Source organism: Austrofundulus limnaeus, unplaced genomic scaffold (assembly GCF_001266775.1).
Source record: "Austrofundulus limnaeus strain Quisiro unplaced genomic scaffold, Austrofundulus_limnaeus-1.0 Scaffold37, whole genome shotgun sequence".
In the NCBI taxonomy this organism is placed as follows: Eukaryota; Metazoa; Chordata; class Actinopteri; order Cyprinodontiformes; family Rivulidae; genus Austrofundulus; species Austrofundulus limnaeus.
The window spans coordinates 662,989-687,829 of NW_013952439.1; the positions used below are offsets into that span (position 1 = coordinate 662,989).

The 24,841-nt window shown below is 37.4% G+C and overlaps 2 protein-coding genes and 1 long non-coding RNA gene across 4 annotated transcripts; 1 reads left to right on the forward strand and 2 right to left on the reverse strand.

Annotated features, from left to right (window-relative positions):
• Positions 1–4,802: 4,802 nt before the first annotated feature.
• cldn15b (claudin 15b) lies at positions 4,803–10,627 on the reverse strand. 2 transcript variants are annotated; one of them, XM_014006676.1, is made up of 5 exons: positions 9,759–10,627; positions 6,963–7,127; positions 5,483–5,564; positions 5,275–5,385; positions 4,803–5,194 (listed from the first exon to the last, which is right to left on the reverse strand). In XM_014006676.1, the coding sequence occupies exons 1-5, from the start codon at positions 9,973–9,975 to the stop codon at positions 5,098–5,100; spliced, it is 672 nt and encodes a 223-aa protein (XP_013862130.1). In that variant the 5' UTR covers positions 9,976–10,627; the 3' UTR covers positions 4,803–5,097. The 2 variants fall into 2 exon arrangements, with proteins under 2 accessions (XP_013862130.1, XP_013862131.1); XM_014006677.1 differs by lacking the exon at positions 9,759–10,627 and adding an exon at positions 8,189–9,301.
• On the forward strand, positions 5,113–5,438 carry LOC106516363 (uncharacterized). The gene is made up of 2 exons (XR_001310094.1): positions 5,113–5,210; positions 5,305–5,438. It is a non-coding gene; the product is annotated as an uncharacterized LOC106516363 (long non-coding RNA).
• Positions 10,628–14,328: 3,701 nt separating the features above from the next.
• Positions 14,329–24,183, reverse strand: grk1b (G protein-coupled receptor kinase 1 b). The gene is made up of 8 exons (XM_014006675.1): positions 23,641–24,183; positions 20,329–21,041; positions 18,280–18,407; positions 17,979–18,136; positions 17,577–17,660; positions 15,997–16,121; positions 15,699–15,900; positions 14,329–15,568 (listed from the first exon to the last, which is right to left on the reverse strand). Exons 2-8 carry the CDS (start codon positions 21,025–21,027, stop codon positions 15,285–15,287), a joined length of 1,680 nt encoding a protein of 559 aa, XP_013862129.1. The 5' UTR covers positions 21,028–21,041; positions 23,641–24,183; the 3' UTR covers positions 14,329–15,284.
• Positions 24,184–24,841: the final 658 nt, after the last annotated feature.

The following is a 24,841-nucleotide window of genomic DNA, read 5'->3' on the forward strand; positions in this document are numbered from 1 at the left end:
GCTGGTGTATGAGCGACAGATGCTTTTAAACATCTGTGACTCACTGCTGAGATTCCCCTGCATTGGACAGTGTTTTGGCGGACTCCCACCGCCATTAGCCTCGATACCGGAGGAACTTTGTTGGCATGGTCATGTTTGGACTTCCTCGAAGCAAAGGCGCTGGAGAGGTGGCCGGGTGCAAGGCACATGTTTTGGAAAACGTGTGTGGTTTCGATCGTGGATGTGGATGGTCAACACTAATAATGATACAAGGGTCTTGGGGCTCTTTCTTGCATTCAAGCGGCAATCTCTTCTTCCTGTTTATCCAACGTCCTCTGACCACGTTCTGCTGAGTCATTATTACTGGTCACCCTGGCAACATGAAACGAGGGGAGGCGGAGTCAACCTAAACAACTTGAAATTGCTGCGCCTTCAACCCTGTACTGCTGATGGGAAGAGAATTAAACTGGCTCTCTTTAACTCTAGATCCTTATCAAACAAAACACGTGCTCCAGAAATTTTTTGTAACTCACAAATTGGACATAATGTTTTTAACGGAGACTTGGCTGCATGCTGGGGATTTGTTACCCTTGTTGGAACTTGCCCCCCCCCCCCCCCCCCCCCCCCCCCCCCCCCCCCCAATACTGGTTTCCTGAGCTCTCCCAGGCTGTCAGGAAGGGGTGGTGGATGTGCATCCATCATCAGGGAGTGTTATAACCACAAACAAAGCCCTGGAGTCTTCTCCTCATTTGAATCTCAGATCTTCACTCTAACTTATCCTGTGATCCTAGTCATTGTGATTTATCGCCCACCTTGATATAATGATATTTTTATATCTGAATTTTCTGACTTTTTGTCTTGTCTCATTACTCACTATGACAAGATTTTAATAGTTGGTGATTTCCACATTCATATGTGTTGTGATGACAAACCATTGGTTAAATACACTCACCGGCCACTTTATTAGGTACAYCTGTCCAACTGCTCGTTAACACTTAATTTCTAATCAGCCAATCACATGGCGGCAACTCAGTGCTTTTAGGCATGTAGACATGGTCAAGACAATCTCCTGCAGTTCAAACCGAGCATCAGTATGGGGAAGAAAGGTGATTTGAGTGCCTTTGAACATGGTTGTTGGTGCCAGAAGGGCTGGTCTGAGTATTTCAGAAACTGCTGATCTACTGGSATTTTCACGCACAACCATCTCTAGGGTTTACAGAGAATGGTCCGAAAAAGAAAAAACATCCAGTGAGCGGCAGTCCTGTGGGCGGAAATGCCTTGTTGATGCCAGAGGTCAGAGGAGAATGGGCAGACTGGTTYGAGCTGATAGAAAGGCAACAGTGACTCAAATAACCAACCGTTACAACCAAGGTAGGCAGAAGAGCATCTCTGAACGCACAGTACGTCGAACTTTGAGGCAGATGGGCTTCAGCAGCAGAAGACCACACCGGGTGCCACTCCTTTCARCTAAGAACAGGAAACTGAGGCTACAATTTGCACAAGCTCATCGAAATTGGACAAGAGAAGATTGGAAAAATGTTGCCTGGTCTGATGAGTCTCGATTTCTGCTGCGACATTCGGATGGTAGGGTCAGAATTTGGCGTCAACAACATGAAAGCATGGATCCATCCTGCCTTGTATCAACAGTTCAGGCTGGTGGTGGTGGTGTCATGGTGTGGGGAATCTTTTCTTGGCACTCTTTGGGCCCCTTGGTACCAATTGAGCATCGTTGCAACGCCACAGCCTACCTGAGTATTGTTGCTGACCATGTCCATCCCTTTATGACCACAATGTACCCAACATCTGATGGCTACTTTCAGCAGGATAATGCGCCATGTCATAAAGCTGGAATCCTCTCAGACTGGTTTCTTGAACATGACAATGAGTTCACTGTACTCAAATGGCCTCCACAGTCACCAGATCTCAATCCAATAGAGCATCTTTGGGATGTGGTGGAAYGGGAGATTCGCATCATGGATGTGCAGCCGACAAATCTGCAGCAACTGTGTGATGCCATTATGTCAATATGGACCAAAATCTCTGAGGAATGCTTCCAGCACCTTGTTGAATCTATGCCACGAAGAATTGAGGCAGTTCTGAAGGCAAAAGGGGGTCCAACCCGTTACTAGCGTGGTGTACCTAATAAAGTGGCCGGTGAGTGTATTTTATGAACATTCTTGATTCTTTTAACCTCACACAAATTGTGACTGGACCTACACGAAATGGTCACACCCTTGATCTTATTTTGGTCTGGTCTGAATATATCGGTGACTGTTAATTCTGTATTACCTATTTTAGATCACTCAGTACTTTTATTGGACATTTTTATCTTTTCATCTTAGGCTTCTGTGCGGGCCAAAATACCTTTCAGGTCTTTTCGTCACATGAGTCCTGATGTCCTGTTCAAAATTAACTTACCTCATGCCCTGGAGTCTCTCTTTTTTTTTTACCAGTGAATCTTGTGTCAACCACCTCACTATGAATTTTACTAATGCACTTCTTGAACTATAGGACTCTGTTTCTCCTGGAAGGATTCTAAAAGGTCCTAAAAAGAACCCAATACCTTGGCTAAACGAAGAACTTATGAACTTGAGGAGAAACTGCAGAAAAGCTGAGCAACAATGGCGATGTTCCTGATCAGAAGTATTTCTGCAAGCATGGAAATACATTCTGTCCTCTTTCCAATCATTTACATATGTCTTCTCTAAGGCAATATATTTCTCCAACCTCAATACAACCAGTAAGCATAATTCTAAAGTACTATTTAACACTGTCACAACTAACTGAGGGCAAATTAACCACCTGTAATTCTTGTTTTACAGCACATGATTTTCTGAAGTTCTTTTGTGATTGAACTGCTACACTGAGAAGTCAGATTACTCACTCCACGGGTAGTTCATCTGACTGTCTTGTTGCTTCACCTGCTGTTGTTGCCCAAGGGTTTTCTCATTTTGAGCCTATTTCTCTGTCAAGTTTAACTAAGTTTGTCAACGCAGCACGGTGCACAACCTGTCCTTTAGATCCTTTACCTGCTTGGACTATCAAGGACCAGTGGTTGTTCTCGGGACCTTACATTTCGGCTTTACTAAATATTTCTTTGACTACTGGAGTTTTCCATGCCTGTTTTAAATCAACTATGGTAGTACTGTCTTAAAGAAGCCTGGGCTGGATATTGACTCTGTTGCTAATTATAGACCCATCTCTCAGCTATCATTTGTGTCCAAGGTCTTTGAAAAGGTTGTCTCCCAGTAGCTAATTAGTTATCTGTCTGTTAATAATTTATTTGAGTCATTTCAGTCTGTTTTTAGATCTAGCCACTCAACTGAAACTGCTTTAACTAAAGTGGTCAATGATCGACTGATAAATGCAGACAAAGATCGTCCCTCAGCACTATTGTTATTAGACCTAAGTGCTGCATTTGACACTATAGATCACTGTATTTTATTGGATATACTTGAATGTTTACAGGAATTACTGGAAATGTACTTTCATGGCTGAAATCGTATCTGTCTGGGATATCTCTGACTGTTACTTTTAAAAATGAGCTGTCTGCGACCGGCGCTGTGAAGCACAGGGTCCCTCAAGGGTCTGTGCTCGGCCCCCTGCTCTTCTCACGTTATCTTTTGCCTCTTGTTCTTCACCTGCATTCATTTAAAGTAACTTTTCACTGTTATGCTGATGATCTACGTTGTATATGCCCTTCTCTGTTGGAAACTGTGTCAACTTGACTAAGCTGGAAGCCTGTTTATCAGCAATTAGGGGTTGGCTATCTAACAATGTCCTGCTTCTCACTGTCGACAAGACTGATTTAATGGTTATTGGACCTCAGAAGTTCTGTGGCTTGTCCCAGACTTTTACACTGAAAATTGACAATCAAGTCATCAACTGTCAGGAAAAAGCCAGAAACCTGGGCGTGTGGTTTGATCCTCTGCTTTATTGTGAGTTTCTCTTAAAGGAAATTACAAGATCTGCCTTTTATCATCTTAGGAACATTGCCAAAATCCGGCACATTCTTTCATTTGATGATGCTTAGGTCCTTATCCATGCATTTGTGACTTCATGCATCGATCATTGTAACTCTCTTCTTTCTGGGTTACCTAGGAAAAGTTTTAGAGGTCTGCTGATGGTCCAAAATGTGTCTGTCCGCATTTTAACTAATACTAGGAAATATGACCACATCACCCCTGTGCTGACATCTCTTCACTGGCTGCCTTGTCAGGTTCAAGCTGATTTTAAGGTCTTGCTGCTCACCTACAAGGCTTTAAATGGTCTGGTGCCCCCAAATCTTACTGACCTCCTGCACCCCATTATTCCACCTCGTTCTCTTAGATCTGAAGGTACTGGCCTTTTTATTAATTCCAAAAGCCAGAAGAAAAAACTATTGGCGAACGTGCCTTCTCATTTCGTGCCCCTTCTCTGTGAAACAATCTCGCTCAGGACATCAAGCAGGCCTGTTCTGTGGAGGTTTTTAAAGCAAAGTTAAAGACTCGTTTACTTTATCTTGTGTGTTTTAATGTTTTACTTCATTTTATTGCATTTGGTTTGTTGTTGTGTTTTTATTTCTTGCTACAGTTCAGCACTTCGTCTGAAAACGCTTTATAAATAAAGTTATTATTATTATCATTATTATGTGACCAACCTGTTTGTCCACCATGTGGAGGTAGTGCTTTTAAGGCTGAGTTCACCTGAAACTCCTCAGACTGAAGAAGTGTCTTGGAGGAGAGACAAAACTTTTCATTAAAGAAGAACCTGTCCAGACAACCTAGTTTTTTTTTCTTTTTGATTTTTCTACCTGAATTACTTAGATGCATCAGGACATTATAACGTCTTCTTTAGAAGTTTTAATGCAAAAAGTTCCCTTAAAAATATCAGATCATTGAATTGTACTAACAGCCTTTTCTCTGCTAAAATTCTTCATACCTAAGGAAAATAATGAGTTTTTGATAAAACAATTAGTAAAACAATCATTCAACAGGTTAATAAAAAAGGAAAAATAATACAATCCGAAAATATACACAGTTTTTCTGATTAAAAAATACGTAGTATATAAAATAAATGTACAACATTTCTTTGCCAATTCACAGTGTACATAGAAAAACCATTTTCCTTCATCTTCTTTCAGACGTAAGCATTTCTTCCATAGTTGCTTGGAGTCCCAGATGTTGCAGTGATGGACCGGATGTGTCCTCTGATGGTTCGTTGGTGTGCATATTGACTGAAACATGTTATTAGTAAGATTACATAAGGAATGTTGACTTGTTATACAGTATATTGATTTTAGCAACAGATACTCACATTTTCTCATTTGGCGACTTGAACTGGCAGGCACACAGCAGACATGCGCCTCCACAGAGAGCGAGCACCGCAGAAGACCAGCCGATGTAGAGGCCTTGACCAATCTCATACCTGCCACACACAGTGTGTCTCATTATCTGCATAATAAACAATATTTAACTATTGTTCTATTGCTGTTGATTAGCTGATAGCTTTCTTGTTGACTTACTTTGTCCCTGCATAAAGCTGGTCGAAAAACTGCTGCGTGATGTTGGCTGCATACCAAGACACGGCAATCATGGTGCAAAGCCCTTCAAGCACACAAAGAAATTGTCTGATTTGCAAGCACTGCATATAAGTTACACATAATTAAAGTAAAATAAAACAAAAACAAAACCCGTCATGGATTCATATAAAAGCATTATAAATAGAAAAAACAATAGGTCTTTAAAAAAGCTCAGCCTTTTTATGCCATAAATTGATTTCTGTCATGTGAAGCAGAGTGTTTAAGTGTTTCTTTTTTAAAAATCAAACATGTTGATTTCAGTAAGAATGCAGGTTTTGCATAAACGTATAATATGTTATATAAAAGAAGAATATCACATATGTATGACACTAGTCACATCACGCTCAAGCAAGACAGACATATGTAGCCTTGTGTGAAGATGATCTTGGCAGAGATATGCGTATATATGCAGCTGAAACAAGTAGACTGATGCATCTCAAATTTATCAACATTAATGTTTTAATATAACATTATAGACATTATGACTTTGATTATTTATTTATTTATTTATTTCGGAGATGGGGTTATGCACCTGTGGTGAGTCCTAAGGCTTTTGTACTTGATTTATTCTTCTTTAAGTAGTTTTCCAGTAATATTTAACTTGAGTTAAATGTTTGAGCTGACACTTCAGCTTTTACACATCTTTTTAAACCCTAGTATTTATACTTCTACTTAAGTAATGATTGTGAATTTGATATTTTAGACACCACTGCTATTTTCTCCAAATTACCTGTGTCTGAATTTACTTCATAAACCTTTGACTTTAATTGAACTCTTACTAGCCCTCCTGCTGCCCTTAGGTCAAAATTACCTAAGAGGCCTAAACTGAAGACTTGTGGGTCATTTTGACATGAGGGTAGCAGGATTTTTAATAAGTAAACATTAAATGTACATTTACAACTGACATTAGCAATCACAAAATCTTGTCTATTTTTACATCTTTTTCTTAAAAGTTTATTTTTATATTATTATTTGCATCACTTAATTTACATTAGCTTTAATTTGGCTAAAAATTACTATATTAATCATGGTTTTTGACCTTGAATTCAAGAGCTCCACTCAAGGCTCTTGGTGATCTTGTATTTTGTGTGACTTTGACTTTGACTTTGACAATTCATAAATCGTCGTTGTTTCAACCTTTCTGTGAAGGGCAGGTCTAATTGGGACCACCTTTTCAACTGGTCAGCCATTTACTGATAGCTTGTCTTCTGTACACAAAGGTTGGCACACCAGACGTGTTTACTCACCCAGGTGTTTTAAGTAAAGATAAGCTTTAGGTAAATTTTCTTAAAATAACTTTTAAAATGTTATATGGAGTTTTTTTAAGACTTTAAGATTGGGGACTGGATCATCAGTGTAATAAATCACAAAGACATCTTTACACAGGCTTTTCTCAAATGGCTTTTGTGTCGCAGAATTTTACCTTGAAGTATAAAGAACACTCCTCCGACTGCTGCAATCCTTCCCTTGAGGACGTAGTTTTTTCCACCTATTTTAGAGCACTGCATCCCTACAAGAGCCCCCACAAGACCGAACACCCCAAACACGATGGAAGCGATCATCAGCGCTCGAGAGGCCTGAATGTACCCTGTGTGCACATAATAAAATGTATATCATGTAATTGATTCTAATATGATCTCATACAGAAAATATTTGTGATCAGTGCAGCAAAGGTTTGAACATGCCCAAGGAGCTGCTTCTAGATGTGTACCACTCACAAAGCCATTTCGGTGCATATCAATCATGTTTTTTTAACATGTTTATATGATTTTCCACAAGTTTCCATAAATACACACAAGAAATGTTTTTTTTAAATGGGATTTTACATCCTTATWGTAATGTTGACTTAGTGTCATTATTCACTGTTGTGCAAGTGCTGTCAAAACCCCTAGAGTCCCACAGATAGCATTATGGGTAATCAGTGACTTATTTTCAACAGCCTTAAATATAATGAATTAGGTCACGCTGTCAAAAATAACAAACCACAAACATTTAAAACATGTTTGACATTTTAAGTACTTTTCTGTGCGACAGAAATAGTCTCTTCTGAATAGAGAAAACTAATAAATAGAGAAGAGCTCCTGAATAAAAATAAAATCTCCAAGTTTATTACCATGTGAAGAACTCTCCAGGTTTATTTCTGTGTAAAGACAGGGCATCCCATCTTCGGATGTTTATGTAATATAAAACTGACTACAGTATATGATTAACACAGCCTTTTACTTTTTACCACTTGGGCAGGTCACTGTAATCGTATAAAACAGTTTGTTTGTCCAAAAAAATATTGAATCAAAAAGATGACTGGCCACAGTTTAATGAACACTGACTTCCTAGAAAGCTCTTTAAACGTTTATTACTTTATAAGTATTGATTCTTTGTCTTCCTCCGGCTGCTTTTGCCATGCCCTCTTCTATCTTATCTCCTGTTTTTTTTAAGGTCAGCACACATTAATCACATACCAGCGTTTACAACTTTGTCTTTTTCTGTTACCTTAACACTGTGTTCCCCAATTGAGTTATTGTTTTATGAGTAAAGTCTTGTTTCCTGTGTCTCAGACTCATAAAGCCAATATTGTTGAGTGAGTGACAATCCATATAAATTAAAAAAATAAGTGAATGTTTTCTGGGGTCCTAATTGCTGGAATCATACCATTTAGTCCAAGCAAAGATGGAAAATCTCGACAGTTGTGAATTCCAGTAGAGTCAGTAGCACAGGATATCCACAGGTTCTCGTAGACGGTTGAAGTGGTAATAACATTACCATCAAACGTAGACTCCCTCCAGTATCGATTTGGAAGGGCCAAGCCAACCATCAGCCAGCTCAAAAATCCCAGAAAGCAGGCCAAAGCTTCTACTATCGGACTCATGTTCTCTTTCTTCTTCTGCCCAGTTCAATCAGACTTCTCCAAAGCTACAAGTTCTAATCGTCCAAGAATCTCTACCAAACACGTACCAGTTGTTGGTCACACGTACCAGTTCTTGACAATCTTTAAGCTGGAGTGTAATAAAAACCTACAAATCAATAATTCATTTTAAATAACCCACTTGTAATTTTCCCTCTTATTCTCTTTTCTGATGAACTTAAAAAAAAAGAATAAATCCTTACCCAGCCTAAACAAAAAGCCAAAGTCTTTCAGACCTCTCAATGTCGATAACCAAACTCAACAGCATCAGTCATGTCCTTTAAACACTTTGTCAGTAATATTAAACAGTTATTAATCAAACTAAAGTCGAGCTCTGACACCCCATGTCGAATGGGATGATGGGAGATTTTGTAGCACCAAGTCATGAGTGTTGGTCATTAACGCTTGACCTTGAGATGACCTGATTTGGGGGAAACCAGGGCAGAAGAATGTTTGCCTGTCCAACAACCCAACCAACATTTTTATAAGATAGTCTGGTTTTGGAAAGGCAGCATAAACAAAACAGTGTTTTGTAATCTCTTGTTCTGAGACAAAAAGAGCAGTCAAATGATGTTTTACTAAATATTTTTGCTCTGTAAACACAAGAACTGTGAAGTCCATTGTTTTATATTTATGCTGATTTTATGGGCATTAAAAAGTCTTTCTTGCAAACGAGATTGACCTGTATAAATAAATTAAATATCAAACAAATATATTGTTGCCATTAAAAAATTTCATTAAATCAAGATTTTACAGCCTCTACCATTTCATGAATAAGAGTTCAAACATCTTAACTAGAAGACCTTTTGTGTTCATAGAAGCACTAATAGGAGTTTTTTTTAGTCGATACTTTTAACATCTAAAAATACATTTTATTTACTGTATGTAATCTCAAAAATGTCTTTATTTACATGGTGAAAACATATTTAAATAAACTGGCATCACACTTACTATTTTATTTTTTGGCAAAAGTTGTATTTTGAAACTCATCTGTTTATTTGTAACCATTTTTATAGATTATGACAATTAATTTTTTAATTGCTTTATCTTCAGTACATACAACTGTTATTTATTTAGTTTCCAAAATTCTTAAAGACGCATTTTCCACAATAACATAACTAACTGAATCTGCCTAGTCAGCTACTTCATTTGCAAACAAAAAGGTAAAACCTGAGGGTATGTTCCTGTTTTATTTTCCCCAATCATTCATCAACTCTCAGCATATTTTTACTTTTGCAAACAGTCGTCTATAAGTTACCTTTCAAAGACTGTCTTTTCATTTCTTAAAAAAATAATCCATTAGTTTCTGCTACTTACCCGGGAGAGCAAGAAGTGTTTGAAAATCTCGACAATCATAAACCCCTGTGGAGTCACTCGCACAAGACCTCCAGAGGTTCTCATAGACTGTAGACGTTACAATCACACTCTCAGCCTGGGATGATTCTTTCCAATAATTGTCCTCCAGAGACACATAAACCAATACCCAGCCTACAAAACCTAAGAAAAGTGCCACTACCTCAAGAGCGTCTTTCATCTTGGGGAGTAAATAGTCTGTAAAAAAAATTAAAAGTAACAGCTTCTGCCACTGCGAGGAGCTCTATTTGCTACAAATGTGTATACATTTTGGGAGTTTGAGTACTGACTCAGAACTTTCTTTTCCCTCATCCAGTCAAACTTGGACATTTGAACATTGATTTGCTGGCTGTTGCTATATTTGGAGTATGCTATTCCCGCCCAAAACTGATGACATTTCACTTGCCCTTTGAAATAACCGTTGTAAAAAAAGTTTTTTTTCTCCCCAGTTTTTTTCTTTCTACAATATAGATAACCTCTTTAAAGCAGTTACAAAGTTTTAAACTACTGTAATTAAAAAAAGACCTGAAATGATGCAAAGTATTTTGCTTTGATAAACTTAAAAAAAATAATAACTTACTTAATTCAGAATTAGTGTTAGTTAAGGGGGAAATGTGTGTAAATTTATAGACAATTTTCTGAGGAGGAAACGTAAAAACAGATGTTGGATGTTTTGTTGTAGATTTTTTTTTTAATTTTCTGTATGGACTACAGATGTGCATTAGCCTTAGGCTAAATCTGGTGCAGTGCATCAAATGTTTTTATGTTTATGTTCTAATTGCACACTTTTCTGATTCAATAAATTAAAAAGGATGATACTCGAAAATTGTAACAGTTTGATTTTGTCATTGCCATGTTAAGTTGTATCCCCTTTTAACAAAATTAATTGGTAGCTTGAAATTTAAAGGGGTTATTTCAAGATCCATGAGTAAATACAACACTGAAAGCTGGGTGAAACATAAAAGGATTTATTGGAGGCAGGAAGAGGGTTTTTCTATTCAATGCTGGCTGAACATTAACAGAGATGCAAAGGGACAATAGATGAATAGAAATCTTCCTATTTTAGCATGTAAATTCAACAGGGCTACTTATATTTAAGCTAAAATATGATTGCTGGCACTGTACAACACCCTGAATTACAGTCAGTCTTCCACGTATGCATAATTAAATATGGTTTTAAAAAAGCAAACGTAAAAATTACGAAGTGGATTATAAAATTTCAGTTCAACACTGTAAGCTCTATCAAGAACTGACCCTTTTTTTGACGCCAACAAATATTAAGATCAATTAAAAATATTTTACTAACAGCCTTTATCTTATCTCAGGTGGGCTCTCATCTGCCTGCCAGCGTTCAGAAGCACAGTTCAAAGTGCCACCATATACAGTTCTTACAGTATACACATTAGAGCCTCACAATCTCATGCCTGTTAATGTTTTATTATTATTTAACCCCTCTATTAGTCAGATAATTTATTTATGCACTCATGTCCGTGTTGACCTTCCTGAGTTAAAGGACAGGTTTGCATAAATCAAACTTGAAATAGGTTTGACTTTCAGCCTCCAGTTTCTCTTTTAACCACAAGTCACCAGAGATCCAGTAGCATTGTTGGTCAAGATTATTTGTTTTACGATGAGATTTTATTGCAAAAGTGATTTAGAAACAAAAGCACATGTCCAGCAAGTCAACTTGTGTTAGTTTTTTATTAGAGAACCATAAAACGTTTGAGTGGTAGGAGTCACTTGTTGAAGGGCGTGTATGCAAAAACACATCTGATTGTAGTAGCACCTACAATCAGACGTGTTTTTGCGCTTTTGATCTTGAGCTGTAGTTAAAACTAAGTAATAAATCTAATCCAGACACGTGAGATTAAGAGCAATCTCCCATGCACACTGTTGTTTAAATTTATCACACTTCTGTCTTCTTTGCTTATCTTTTTGTTTGCCACTATAGTGTTTGTGGACAAAGCTATGATGGTGATTCCTTAATAAAAAAAAGTATCCAAATAATACATTTAATGAAAATTAGCATGCCCCCCCGCCCACAACTTGCTTATAGAAGTTTTACAACTTGTAAGAGTATGTGATGGATATGACTCCCAGATGCTATCACACTACATTTTAGCTCAACGTTTTAAAAGTTGACCAAGTTTAGCAAGTTTAGACTGTGTCCTGAAAATATTCTAAGAATCCTCCTCCTCCTCAGGCAGGGATTGAAGTGCCTCTCATCAATTCAGCCTTGGCCAAATATGTCTCAATTTCCACTTCCTGCGTGATATTTTTGGATCCACCCCAATCGTGTTTTCGGGTGGGTCAAGCCAAGTATTGCGCACAAGTGATTTTGACATCAGCAGATTGCTGCCTGCGAAMTGACTGAGCTAAGACAAAACTTGCAAACTATATCAGTTGGTGGAGGAGGATTCAGCTCTAAGAGTAAAAAAAAAACAAGTAAAATAAATAAATAAAGAAATAAATAAAGAAATAAATAAACAACTCTTTACTGTCCATAGCTTGAAGTATTGTGAAACTATCCATCCATTATTTCACGCTGGGAAATGATGAAAAAATGTATCACAAAATAAGTGTTTAATATAAACTTTGATTCATATTTTTTGTTTTGTTTTCCCAATTTGAGATGAGGACCAGGAGAAATGAGGCTGGTTAATACTGCCAAACTGTGACCTTTCCTCATATATCCACAATTTCCTCTCGAGCTGTTGCACTCTTTTTCTCATTTCAGTTTCAATAAAGTCCTTGTTTCAGTCACCCAGTTAACAGTTTTGTGTTCCCCTCTTTGTTTCACACACAGCCATATTATACACAATTTACTAATAATTATGACATCATTGTTGAGCTGCTGTAGGTTTTAAGATCTTGTTTGCTGTCCAAATATTTGAAGTGAAATGCCATTTGGTTACTTTGCATCAGACTGAAATATGTGAAGAGATACAGCCTGGATTTTAATGAAATCATCATCATCCACTGGATTAAATATACACAAAGGATCACTTAAACGGGATCAATATTTCACATTACTTGTTATTTTTATTTCATTGATATTACTCGATTTTATTTCGACATTGAAGACATCTTTTATGATGACCAATTTATATGGACTGTAATTAATTAATGACAGTGATAACAGCATAAAACATTGAAGGGGGTGAAGTATTTTTATAGACCATGTAATCAGTGTTGAAGTTATATCATTGTTCTTGTGCTTTGTTTGCATCAGAGAGGTTACTTTGCATCAGTAACCTCAGTAAAAGTACTTTGCTGTACTTTTAGTACTCAATAAAAGTACTTTGCATTGGATTTATGGATGGATTTATTCCATCATTAAATTTGATGGAATAAATCTCATCAAATTTATTCTATTGTCTCCATAATGAGGAAGTAACATGTTGGACTAATTTCAGGAAGCAAACAACAAAGCTGCATTTTTCTTTGTCTACTAAGAATAGACATTTAATTTCAGTGTCTTCAAATTTGTATGAGAGTACAAGTACGTTCGTACAATAGACAATTTAAAGGGGCAACAGATTATTCTGCATCACACTTTTTTATGCATATCCGATCAGAAAGACCCTTAAGATTCACTGTATTGAGGTTAACAAGAAGATGAGTCCTTTCTGTCATTTGTGTCTCAAAAATATCAACATATAAATGACAAAATTGTGTATTTATTCTGCTTTGTTCTTATTTCAAATGTTCATCAAACTAAACTCGGCACATTAGCCGACATGAGCCAAACGAACACTCCTACACATTGGAACACACAGACACGTCCTTCTGTTGTCTGCAGGGTAGCATTCAAGGTTATATTGTAGTTTAGTTATGTTTTATTGTCATATAGTGTAAATTAAAAATTGTTGAGCTGAGTGTTAATAATTGATTGATACAATTTTCACAGAAACCTGTAACTGTGATCTGTATCTGATTTCTAGCACCAAACTGGACAATTAACTTTTAAAATTTGTGACAAGCATCATTAATTGAACCCGAGGTGTGTGTCGAACTGAGTGAAACAACTTGTTCCTAGAAGTATGTTTGGAAAAAAGCCTCCAGCCAGGAGCCACCAGACATAGTGTCTTTGTTTAACCTTCTGCTGGTCTTTTTCTTTAACCTATTTTCTCCCCAATGTTTGAAAGCATACAATGTAATTTGTTCACTTTTTAACTGAGCTGTATTGCTCTGCATATTTTACACGTTTCAGTGCTTCATCACACATCAGCTTTTAACTGAGACATTAATGTTTTATTTAAAATAGGGCTAAGCGATGTGACTGATAAATGTATCAGGATAGTAGCCTTTCAAATCGAGCTGTTGATACTTATTGTTTTAACTATTTGAAATAAGGATAAGGAGAAATGAGGCTGATTAATACTGCCAAACTGTTGACATGACCTTTTTCCTCTTTTATCAACAATTTCCTCTCAAGCTGTTGCACTCATTTTCTACTTTCAGTCCACGTTGTTCTTTTTTTTATTTTGAAGCATTTATGAGGCACAGAGGTGAACCATGAAATGTGCATGTTATTCAGCAGCTTGTTGTTACCTGTAGCTTACCAAAGAGGAAGTTGGTTGATGCCACCAACCTTGTTTAGCTGGGCCATGAAAGGTGGAGCAGCTAGAGCCTTTCCTCTGCCTACATCCCTCAGAATGCTGAGCAGTTCTGAATCAGAATTCAGTGAAAATATCAACATTCTATCAAACGTATTTTCTATTGATATTGATTTATGTGTATATCAAGATATATGTATATTGTTATTGTTTTATTGCCCAGTCTTAGTTTAAAATACAATTTTTTTTATCACTCACTGAATCCCAATTTTAGTCTGTGGGGTTGTTTTCTTTGCCAATTTTGTGCTGCTAACATAAAAACACACTATTCCTGATTAAGCCACACATTTTGATGTTTTTTTTTTTATTTTTTATGTGATTTTCCCAAACTGCAGAGAATCAAAAAGACAGAAATTGAAGATCAGCATGTAAATAGTAAGAGTGGTGATGTATTTGCTTGATATTTAGTTTTTAAATAGTTAAGCTCAAATTTTCTTCGGTTCCTTTTCTGTACCACCAGGGAATATTTATCACATTTTTTATGTGTGAATAATGCAATCATCTTGTGCACTCTCCATCGATTTGATGGTCAAAAACACATTTTCTTTAAGGGTATAAAGAATGCAACAACCACGTGTTGTTGATGTGGTTTTTAACATCTTTTCTTCAATAGCAGGTTTAATTTAAACAAAACTGTTAGTAAGAAATACCTAAATGTAATAATAATAATAATAATAATAATAATAATAATATGGTCACCTTTGCAATTACTAAACAGAAATTAAAATACACTGCAACCACATAGCATAACAGCTTAACAATGACTGTTGTAATTCAAAATCAGTATTTAGAATGTATTAACATAAATATGCAATGTATTAGCAAAAAGCAAATCTAAATGAATATATTTTTGCTCCTTTGGATTTTCCCATCACAGCAACACACACCCTCCAGATTTGGCTTCCACGTAGTTTGGATCCAGATCATTGGGCAGCTTGCCGTTTTCTCCCCAGATGTTCATTTCTCCGAACACGCCTGTCTCAATGATCTCCTCCTGCCAGGGGATTGGGATGTTGCCAGAAGCAAAATCTTTATAGAACTCTGTGTCCTTATCATCCAGAACCACACCTTTGATGGTGCTGAAGGCACCCACATCATCGAGATCTTTGGCATAGACAGTCTTTGGGTCGGGTACAAATGGAGGGGGTAGCAAACCTGTAGTTGAAAGACAAAGATACAGTTTGTAGTTTAGTTTTAGTTGTTTTTTTATGTCATTCATGTTTTGTTGTGGAACTTCGTTGGGCTTTTTTTATTATTATTTTCTGCTGATGACTTTGTCTATCACCTGCTTCCAGACGGCCCCAGTTAATATCCCTGAAGAATGGATGACATTTCAGCTCAGCACACTCATTATTTTTAAACCCGAGCCGTTTTGCTGGGTTCTTCTCCATCAGACCCTCACAGAGGTCCTTGCATTCTTTGCTGAAAGTTGATGGGTAGGAAACCGGATCGTTCAAGATTCTTCGAGCCACCTCATCGTTCTCCACCTAAAAGTAAAAGGGAGAACATTTTAACCTGACTTGGCCTCATGGAAGCAGATGACCTGAGCACCTGGAGAAGAGACAACAGACTGAGACTCAAACCTTTTCTCCTCTAACTCTAAAGGGTCCTTTGGCTGCGATCATCTCATATACTGTGACCCCCAAAGTGAAGTAGTCCACTGTGTAGTCGTACTCCTTCTTCTGTATGAGCTCCGGGGCCATAAAGCCTATAGTGGATAAGATATTATACTTAAAAGACTGAAATGGACTGATTTCATAGAACAAAGTTTAATTGGACCAGAGGTGAGCAATGTTTTATTTCCAAAGAGCAATGGGAATCCTTACCCATGTCCACCAGGTGGATTCAAACTAGGCTTTAATATTGATTCTCTTATTTATTTGCTACCATTTCTCCCCAATTTGGACCAGAACTTGTAGCAAAGATGTTCGAGAGTCATCAAAGCCTGACTATGTGGTGGGGAGTACTATCAAGGAAAAATGCACCAGAAGATAATCCAGGTGTAAGTTGAGTCAGATCCTCTGGATGGGTTCTTCTTTATTGAAACATGTTGTCTCTTCTCCAAGAGACTCTTTCAGTCTGAGGAGCTGCAGGCAAACTCAGCCTTATAACTAATACCTTCACATAATGGATCAACCAGTTTGCTGATGACACCCAAAACTTTTTCACATGTAAAAGGGGAACTATCAGTCAAATGACTGATCATCAGTGCCCTGATGGCTGCTTGTTTCTCACAGAGGACTGAGTCATACTTGCAATAACAACATTATAAGAGGAGGACATTTGGATTGGGAAGCCTCCACCTCTGTTGAACAACATCACAAATCTTCATTTGCTTCTGTCTTGAATCAGATTTTCTCCCTATCAAGCATTTGTACACTAGAAGATACAGGGGTTAGACAATGAAACTGAAACAACTGGTTTTAGACCATAACATCCCTTTCAGACAGCTTCCTCTTGCATCCAGTTAATCCTGTTGGATGTGGTTCGTCCTTGGTGGTATGCTGACATTACCCTGGATAACGTGGTTCTTGACACATCACAAAGACTTGCTGTCTTGGTCACAGATGTGCCAGGAAGACTTGCACCAACAATTTGTCCTCTTTTGAACTCTGGTATGTCACCCATAATATTGTGTGCTTTGCAATATTTTGAGCAAAACTGTGCTCTTACCCTGCTAATTGAACCTTCACACTCTGCTCTTACTGGTGCAATGTGCAATTAATGAAGACTGGCCAACAGCCTGGTCCAATTTAGCCATGAAACCTCCCACATTAAAATGACAGGTGTTTCAATTTCATTGTCTAACCCCTGTAGTTGTCTCTGAATACCACAGTTTGGACCTAGTTGGGGCGTGGGCATACATAACTTTTATAAAATTGTATTTTTACATATTTGTCAAAACTGTCACCATGTCCTGACAGTAGAATATGAGACTGATGATCTATGAAAAAAATAACTGTTTTATGTTTATTTGATATCAAGTGGCAGTGTTGTTCCACTGGCTCTTTTTCATGGGTGACAGATTATAGCAGGTTTTCATTTGGTTCATTTGTTGTTTTTTGTTTGTTTGTTTGTTTGTTTGTTTGTTTGTTTGTTTGTTTGTTTGTTTGTTTGTTTGTTTGTTTGCTTGTTCTTTTTGGCCAGTTTATGTACTGTTTACCTGGAGTTCCAGCGTATCCTGTAGTTTTGTCTTTTCCTGGTGGAAGCTCAACAGCCAGACCCAAGTCTGACAGACGGACGTGTCCTGAGTGAGAAAATGTTTATTTGACTTCAAATAAAGGAAGTTCAAACAACAACAACAAAATCCTTGCTTTAAATCAACACAAGGATTTTGCACTTTAATTGAGTTATATCCTATTTAGATTCAAGTGAACTATGACTGACGTAAAGTCCCAAAATTGTTATTGTTTCTTGCTACTTGCTTTGTCTTTAGAGCAAAATCATTGCTTCAGCTGCTGTGGAGCTACAACCCCACACCCACTTATAGCTCATTACCCACTTATTGTTAAATTAAATCAGAGGATGGTATCGTGACATTGGGCCAAAAGCTGAAAGTGTTCACCTGTATCGTCCAACAGCACGTTCTCCGGCTTCAGATCTCTGTAGATGATTCTGTGCTGATGCAGGTGCTCCAGCCCACAGATGATCTGAGCTGTGTAGAAACCAGCTCTCTTTTCATCAAAACCAGGGTTTTTCTCATCCACATTATACATATGAAACCTGAGGGAAAGGTAGCAAGTTTAGTGTTTTATAGCACATGTAAAGGGGATTATATAAGTACATTGAGAGTCTTTAAATTAATTGTTTGGTTTTTATTCATATTTATTTTTTTAAGTTTTTTAATTTTTTGTGGTAATGAGCACCTGAGATCTCCACCGTTCATGATGGTCATGACTAGGCAGAGGTCAGTCTTGGTCTGGAAGGCATAAGCCAGCGTCACGATGAAGCGACTGTGAACTTTTGCAAGGATACGCTTCTCCACAATGGCTCCCTAAAACATAAATCAAACATCAGCTGAATCATTCGGTGTCATTAGTTTCACTAAACTGTGCACTCTCTTCACTTCACTGTGAAACCTAACAGGCTTTTATCCCCATCAATCATTTTAAAGACTTCCATGAATGACTCATCAAACTTCAAATGAAGAGGTGACACATTTACGAGCTCTTTTCTTTGACATTTTGTAAGTCACAAACTTCTGTTTAACATTACAAACACATAATTTGTACTTCATTTATCCTCTGATATAAGTACGACTTGAGGTGTTTTTGTATCACTGCTGTGATTCACGAGATGCACACTATGGTGTGTTCAAGAATAAAACCCTTATTAGATAAGCTTAAAAGTGGTGGAAGATTAGTCATTGGGTCTTTGTCCTAGAGATGGGAGTTTGAGTCACAGTTTGTGTTTTTSAGATCTTTGGTTGATTTTAGGCAGAGTAACCACACTGATTGTAGTTAGGAAAGCAAAAACAAGGTTTCCTGCATAATTTACAAAAAGTATGAATGATGAGTTTAAAGAGAACTTGATAAAATAATGAGCCGTCAATTAAAAACCTGAAGCCGAATATCTTTAACTTGTTACTTTGTGACATTTTATACTTTCAAACAAATCAAAGTTTCTTTGATTTCTAAACAAAAGTCACAGAAAACTAATTTTCTTTATGAAATTATGTTTTCTGTGGTGAAGATCTTCACTATTCTTCAACAGCTTCACATGAAGAACTAACCCACCAGTACAGGTACAATCATTTAGTGGCCTCTGGGCTAAATATGGCTCGAAAGCTGCCTTAGCCAATTAGATTCCTGGCTCAGATCATGTGATCAGATCCAACTCAGAATCACAAACAAAGCAATGTAAGGACCTAAAGTGAAATGCCCAAAGACACTACAGCTGGTTAGCTCAGTATGATGTCAGAAGCACCAAGAAGCCAGTGATGCATAGGATGCCATTTTAGGACTATAGACATCAGCAAAACTTTCCCAGTGATCAAATTAAGTCTAATTTTAGCCTCAATATTTTTAGAAAATTTAGAAATGTAGCTATCTGGTGTCCTTGGGACAAAATGACCCATAAGGTTTCTCTTTGGCCTAGATAATTTTGACCACAGGCAGCAGAAGAGGTAAACACATTTTCAACTAAAAAAGAGGCTAAAGTTACTAAGGTCAAATGAGCGGCCCAAAGCTATCAATATTAGTATCAGTTAACTAAACAGTTTTACTGTTGTAATGCTATTTGAGCAGTACACTGCAGATTCATTTACTGTTGAAACAGTTTCTTCAAGTTTGTGAATAATGCAACTTTGCTCAAGTTAAAGTAAAATACATTGTTACTATTGCACTACATGCTCTTATATTCTATTGGTGGTACATTCGTTGAAACATTAAACTTTAATGATTGTCATGTATTTTGTTTTTACGTGATCTTGCCTAGCATTTAACATAATGTTTATAGTTTTGTTTTGTTTTAATGTTTATCTACTGTGATGAATACAATCACAACCAAAACATGGACAGTTGTTTACCACATTGGCCCACATCATACCCGCTTCAATTTTATCTGTGGTAGTAAACATCTAAAATGAAGTAAAGCTGATTTTGATACATTTTAAATAATTATTGTTTAGAATTTTTGTGGTTCGTAAACTCAGACTTTTGAAGCGATGGGACTACAAGATTTTGTGACTCACACAAGGACATTTTGAACCCTTACAAACTATTTTGAAAAAACTTTGATGTTTCCTTTGCAAATACTGTTTTCCAATTAGCCACCAACGCTTGCAGCCCAGAGAGATTCTACCTTTAATATAGTTTTTCCATGCTCTGAATAACCTGTTTTGCAGGTTATTCTCAGGATACGAGAACAATCTTATATGACCTAGTTAACTTTAACGGACACACTGCCAGCATCACCTCGTAGCCTTTGCGCTTCTTCAGCCTCTTCTTCTCCAACTTCTTGTTGGCGTACATTTTGCCCGTAGCTTTCGCCTGACAGGCGAACACTTGCCCAAACCCTCCTTTGCCCAGGACCCTAAACTCCATGAACCACTCCTCATCAACTGGCTGACTCTCCAGCCATTTGAACTGAACAAAACGCAGAAAGTACATGCTTTTCTTAAAGCCATCTAAGGCCTCCTTCTCCAGGTGTTTGAGCAGCTGCTTCTCGCTCTCTTTGAACAGATCGCCACGTGTGTTCTTTAGGTCTTCCTTGACTCGAATTATGGCCTTCTCCTCAAGGAAACTGCAAAAACTTTTTGAAGAGGACTCGTAATATAAGTTTGTAATTTTTCTGGCCTTTTGCAGTCTGTCGCTTTCTGGACATATAACGTATTCTTCGATGTCGTTCCACAGCTCTCCTGCAGTTTTAAGGCTGGCGTGACTCTGCAGGAACTGCTGGAAGAGGCGTTTGCCAATGGGCTGTTTGACACACATGCTGTCGAAGGTTGAGTCCACGGTCGTCTTCATGTGTTCGCAGTCTCTGATGTTTGGAAGTTTGAGCCTGGCGCGCATCTTCTTGTCACGCATGGCAGCCGCTGCAGATCCGTCCGTACCACCACGGGCCGACACGTAGGCTGAGTTTGCCACAACAGTTTCCAGACCGCCGATATCCATGATGACAGCTTTGTCTGGAACAAACGAAACCAGGACAGATTGGTTATATTTACTAAAACAGCAATGTGTAGTAAAAGTAAGTATGTTATGGTCAAAGTAAAAGTTAAGAGACTCAAAAAAACAAGAATAAAACATTCTCATAAAGTATATTCAACATGAGTTGTAGATCCAATAATTACTGAAAGCTTTATTTAAACCAACCCTGTGGTTCATGAGCTATTTAGCTAACAGACACCTCAACACATGCGTTCATACAGAGGTAGGCACAAATATTACTTCCCAGTTATTTATCTCTAGTGGAGTCATAAGATTGCATAATTCACTGTCACATGGTTATGGATTAGGATTTTCTCACAGCTACATTGTTGCTTGCAACAAAATTACTCAACWCTTTCCATTTCCAAAAACTCTGAAAACAAGCAAAATTGAAGTCTATAAAATTTTCTCTCAGCGCAAGTTTCTGTATATGATCTTGTTAAAATAAATAGTGATGTTCGTATTTAAAATATGCCGTTCTTATCAACAGAGTTCTATTGGAACATGTTCTGATAGACATGGAGAAATAATATGGTCCTATTCCTCCTCTRTGACCTCAAACAGCCAATGTGAATCCCTTTGGGACTTGTTAGTTAAAAAGTAAAGATGATGAAGTCAAGTTACCTGATTGTACATAAGGACGTTCTGTTCCAAACTAAGATAAGAAAATGCTTTGTTTTTCACAGAATCAGCCTCTTACAGTGATTTATCACAACCTCAGGGCTCAGTTTTGTCTCACGTTTAACTGTCCTCCCCACATTTTATTGTCCACCTTTAATGATAACAGGTGTGTGTCTGTCAGCAAACTGTCCCTTGAGCCACTGGATGAATTTTATTAAAGCTGTTAGAAAGCATTGACTGGTCAAGATGGTTGCCACAGCTAATCAGCTTTAGCCAACACAAAACTGTCTTTAATTCAGTTTTACAGACACTGAGATACGTTTTGGTATGGTAGTAGCTGAGAGTCATCTTCAGCACAAACAGCAATAAACAGAAATGTGACAGCCTGAATGGCCTCAGCTCTACATCCTTATCTGCACCTGATCTGTCAGTTGTCTTTATTTACAGCTTTAGATCTAATACTGCAATTTAGCAGGAATCTTTTCCTCACTTTAATACTTGCTGATGAACAGTGCAGTGCAATACTGCACTCTGCTGTTCAAATGTTAAATGTGAATAAAGAGATCTGTGCAGAAGTGTTCAGTGATGTGCTAGGACAGGATGTAAATCTCTTAAGTCAACCTTTGATGGATTTATGTGGTTAAAAGCTTTATCTAAATGCAATTAACTCAGCTAATGAAGTTCTCTCCCTCTGTGACTGCTTTTTATGTTAATCATTTAAATCTCCTGCAGAGACACTTTGAGGTTTAAGGAAAAGAAACCTCCCTGCAACTAAATAGGATATGAAATGTAAAATAGATCAAATCTGTCTGATGGTATGTTATCTATACTTAGCACAAAATGTAAGGAAGTTTTTGTTTAGTAGATTATGTCTTTGTTTTAACAATGCTTCTTGGGAATAAATCTTATACCGCTGGAAAGCCTGTTTGAATCCCTTTAAAACAGTGTCACATCTGTAAGGAACATGCATTTGTGGGATGAGAAGTACAGCTGAGTATGTGGGTTGCGCACATGAAAAATTGGGCAAATCTTTTCTGCCAAAAAGCTTGTTTTGTTGCTGCTATTGACACTTGTTTTGAGCTTCTGGTACCTCCAGGTGCTGCCAATCAGGTGCCCCGTACCAAGAAGCCTTGTTACAACAAAGAAACAATCTATTAAACACAAATGTCTTTACGTTCTGTGCTAAGTTTATAAGACGCTTCATTCCTGACCTGTTTGCACGTACAGCAGAAAGTGACACTGTTGGCTCCACAGATGCTTCCCTCACCTCACATAATCCATTTAACACTGACAGTTAATACCACAGATCGACACACGAACACACACCACCAACACTTCTCCTCGTCAGCAGAGGTGTAGTAATTAAGTACATACTTTGTTACAGTACTTACGTAAATTTTTGAGGATTTGTAATTTTACCAAGTATTTTTTTATTATTAGGTAATTTTAACTTTTATTACTTTGAATTCAAAACATAAAAACTTTTTTACTTAAAATTTACAACCTTACACATTACAAATTTAAATATTATCGGAATTCATCATGAAAAGAATTGTTTTTGATTTTTACCAAAGTCATTGTCTGTTAAGTTATTTAAATTTTTCTGAATTATTTATTTTAAAAAATTTATAGACCTCTGCTTGTTAATTGCACCTCATCTATAGATCTATTTTTACCCATTTTATTCTCAATGCAAACTGATTAAACCCAGATTTTGTGACTCCTAAAATGTCAATAGGAAGTTTCTGTAATGGTGGAGGTTTTGATTCTTTTGACTATTTTATAAAGAAATCATTTTAACACTATACTTGATGGTTGCATGTTTTGTTAATGTGTAAAATATGTGGTAAAACTGGTAAATAAATCACAAAATTAAAAAAAGTTCACATTTTGATTTTGCAAATATATTTCATCATCAGCGCATCACAATAACCTGTTTAATAAAACTCCACTCACCTTCACTTCTCGCTGCAGTTGGCTGTAAAATTAAGATCTAAACACAACAAATTAACTTGAACTGGAAAGCATATAACAAATACGTTCCCCTGGTTAAGAGCTTCTTCTTTTCTTCAGTCATTCAGACCAGGTAAAAGTCATCTCTGTCCTCTTGTGGGTGCTGAACATTTTTACTCTTTTGTTTCTTATCCTTCAGTGTGATGTGATAAGGTTTGAACTTCAGGCTGAGGTTTTTACTCTGCACCTGAAATCCTTCTTGGCAGTTCACCGGGTGGTTGAGGATTACAGCCGGACATCATGGAGGGGAGGGGAGCTGGCATGCACATCTGATGTAGCAGAAAAGCAGAACTGATGATGATAAATTCTCCTCAGATGGCTTTAGTGTGTTTGACATACATACTGTATTTAGTTTAAAAAAACTGTTTAAATTATATTTAAAAAATGTACAATCGTTGACTGATTTTTGGCAGGTTTCACTGTCCAAACTTGTATTTATGTGATTCTAAAATGCTTTCACCCATAAAACGACTACAGATTGAGTTCCTTTTTGCATCCCAGTAATGACTAAGGGTCAGTCCAGCTCAGAGGCCGGCTGCGGATCAAACATGGATAATCTGCAGGTGGAAGTAAGAGCACAGCAGGGACAACGTAAAGTAATCTTTGAACTACTTTCTGTCTGCATTTACCTCCACTTGGTTTTTCACGGAACTACACTGGTTCTGTTCTCACCAACGTGGCCTACTTAGGTGTTCAAAAAGAGAGAGATCAGTATTAAGTGGGTACGTTTCAGGTGAGAGGATTTAGTGGGCAGTGGAGGAAACGAAGAAGAAGGATTTAGATCATGTAGCTAAAGAGGACAGACTGAGTGAAACTACAGAACAAGCACGGCTAACGGATACAGGCCATCGAGGAGAAAATAGACAGGATTTTAACTTTAATTTACAACTTTGATAACTTGTAAAGGCAGACTGTCAGTGCTTTTAACACGTAATATAAAACTATTCTTGTAATTGTTCAGATGCATCTTAGTAATCCAGGTAAAAAATCAAAAAGAAAAAAATTGTATACATCTTCTGGACGGGTTCTTCTCTAATGAAACGTTTCGTCTCTTCTCCAAGAGACTTCTTCAGTAAGTGTTAATTAGGTGTCAACGATAGCCATGTGATGTGAGTATCAGTCACATGGAGGCAGGGCTTAAAAG

Excerpts from the sequence above, each read along its gene's own strand:
- cldn15b (XM_014006676.1), bottom strand. The coding sequence starts at position 9,975 with ATGAAAGACGCTCTTGAGGTAGTGGCACTTTTCTTAGGTTTTGTAGGC. Across the intron at positions 7,128-9,758 it reads AACACTTCTTGCTCTCCCGG|GGTACATTCAGGCCTCTCGA; the intron begins GTAAGTAGCAGA and ends ATGTGCACACAG. Across the intron at positions 5,386-5,482 it reads CAGCTTTATGCAGGGACAAA|GTATGAGATTGGTCAAGGCC; the intron begins GTAAGTCAACAA and ends TGTGTGTGGCAG.
- grk1b (XM_014006675.1), bottom strand. The coding sequence starts at position 21,027 with ATGGATATCGGCGGTCTGGAAACTGTTGTGGCAAACTCAGCCTACGTG. Across the intron at positions 18,408-20,328 it reads AGAAGCGCAAAGGCTACGAG|GGAGCCATTGTGGAGAAGCG; the intron begins GTGATGCTGGCA and ends TTTATGTTTTAG. Across the intron at positions 15,569-15,698 it reads CTGGGGCCGTCTGGAAGCAG|GTTTGCTACCCCCTCCATTT; the intron begins GTGATAGACAAA and ends TTTCAACTACAG.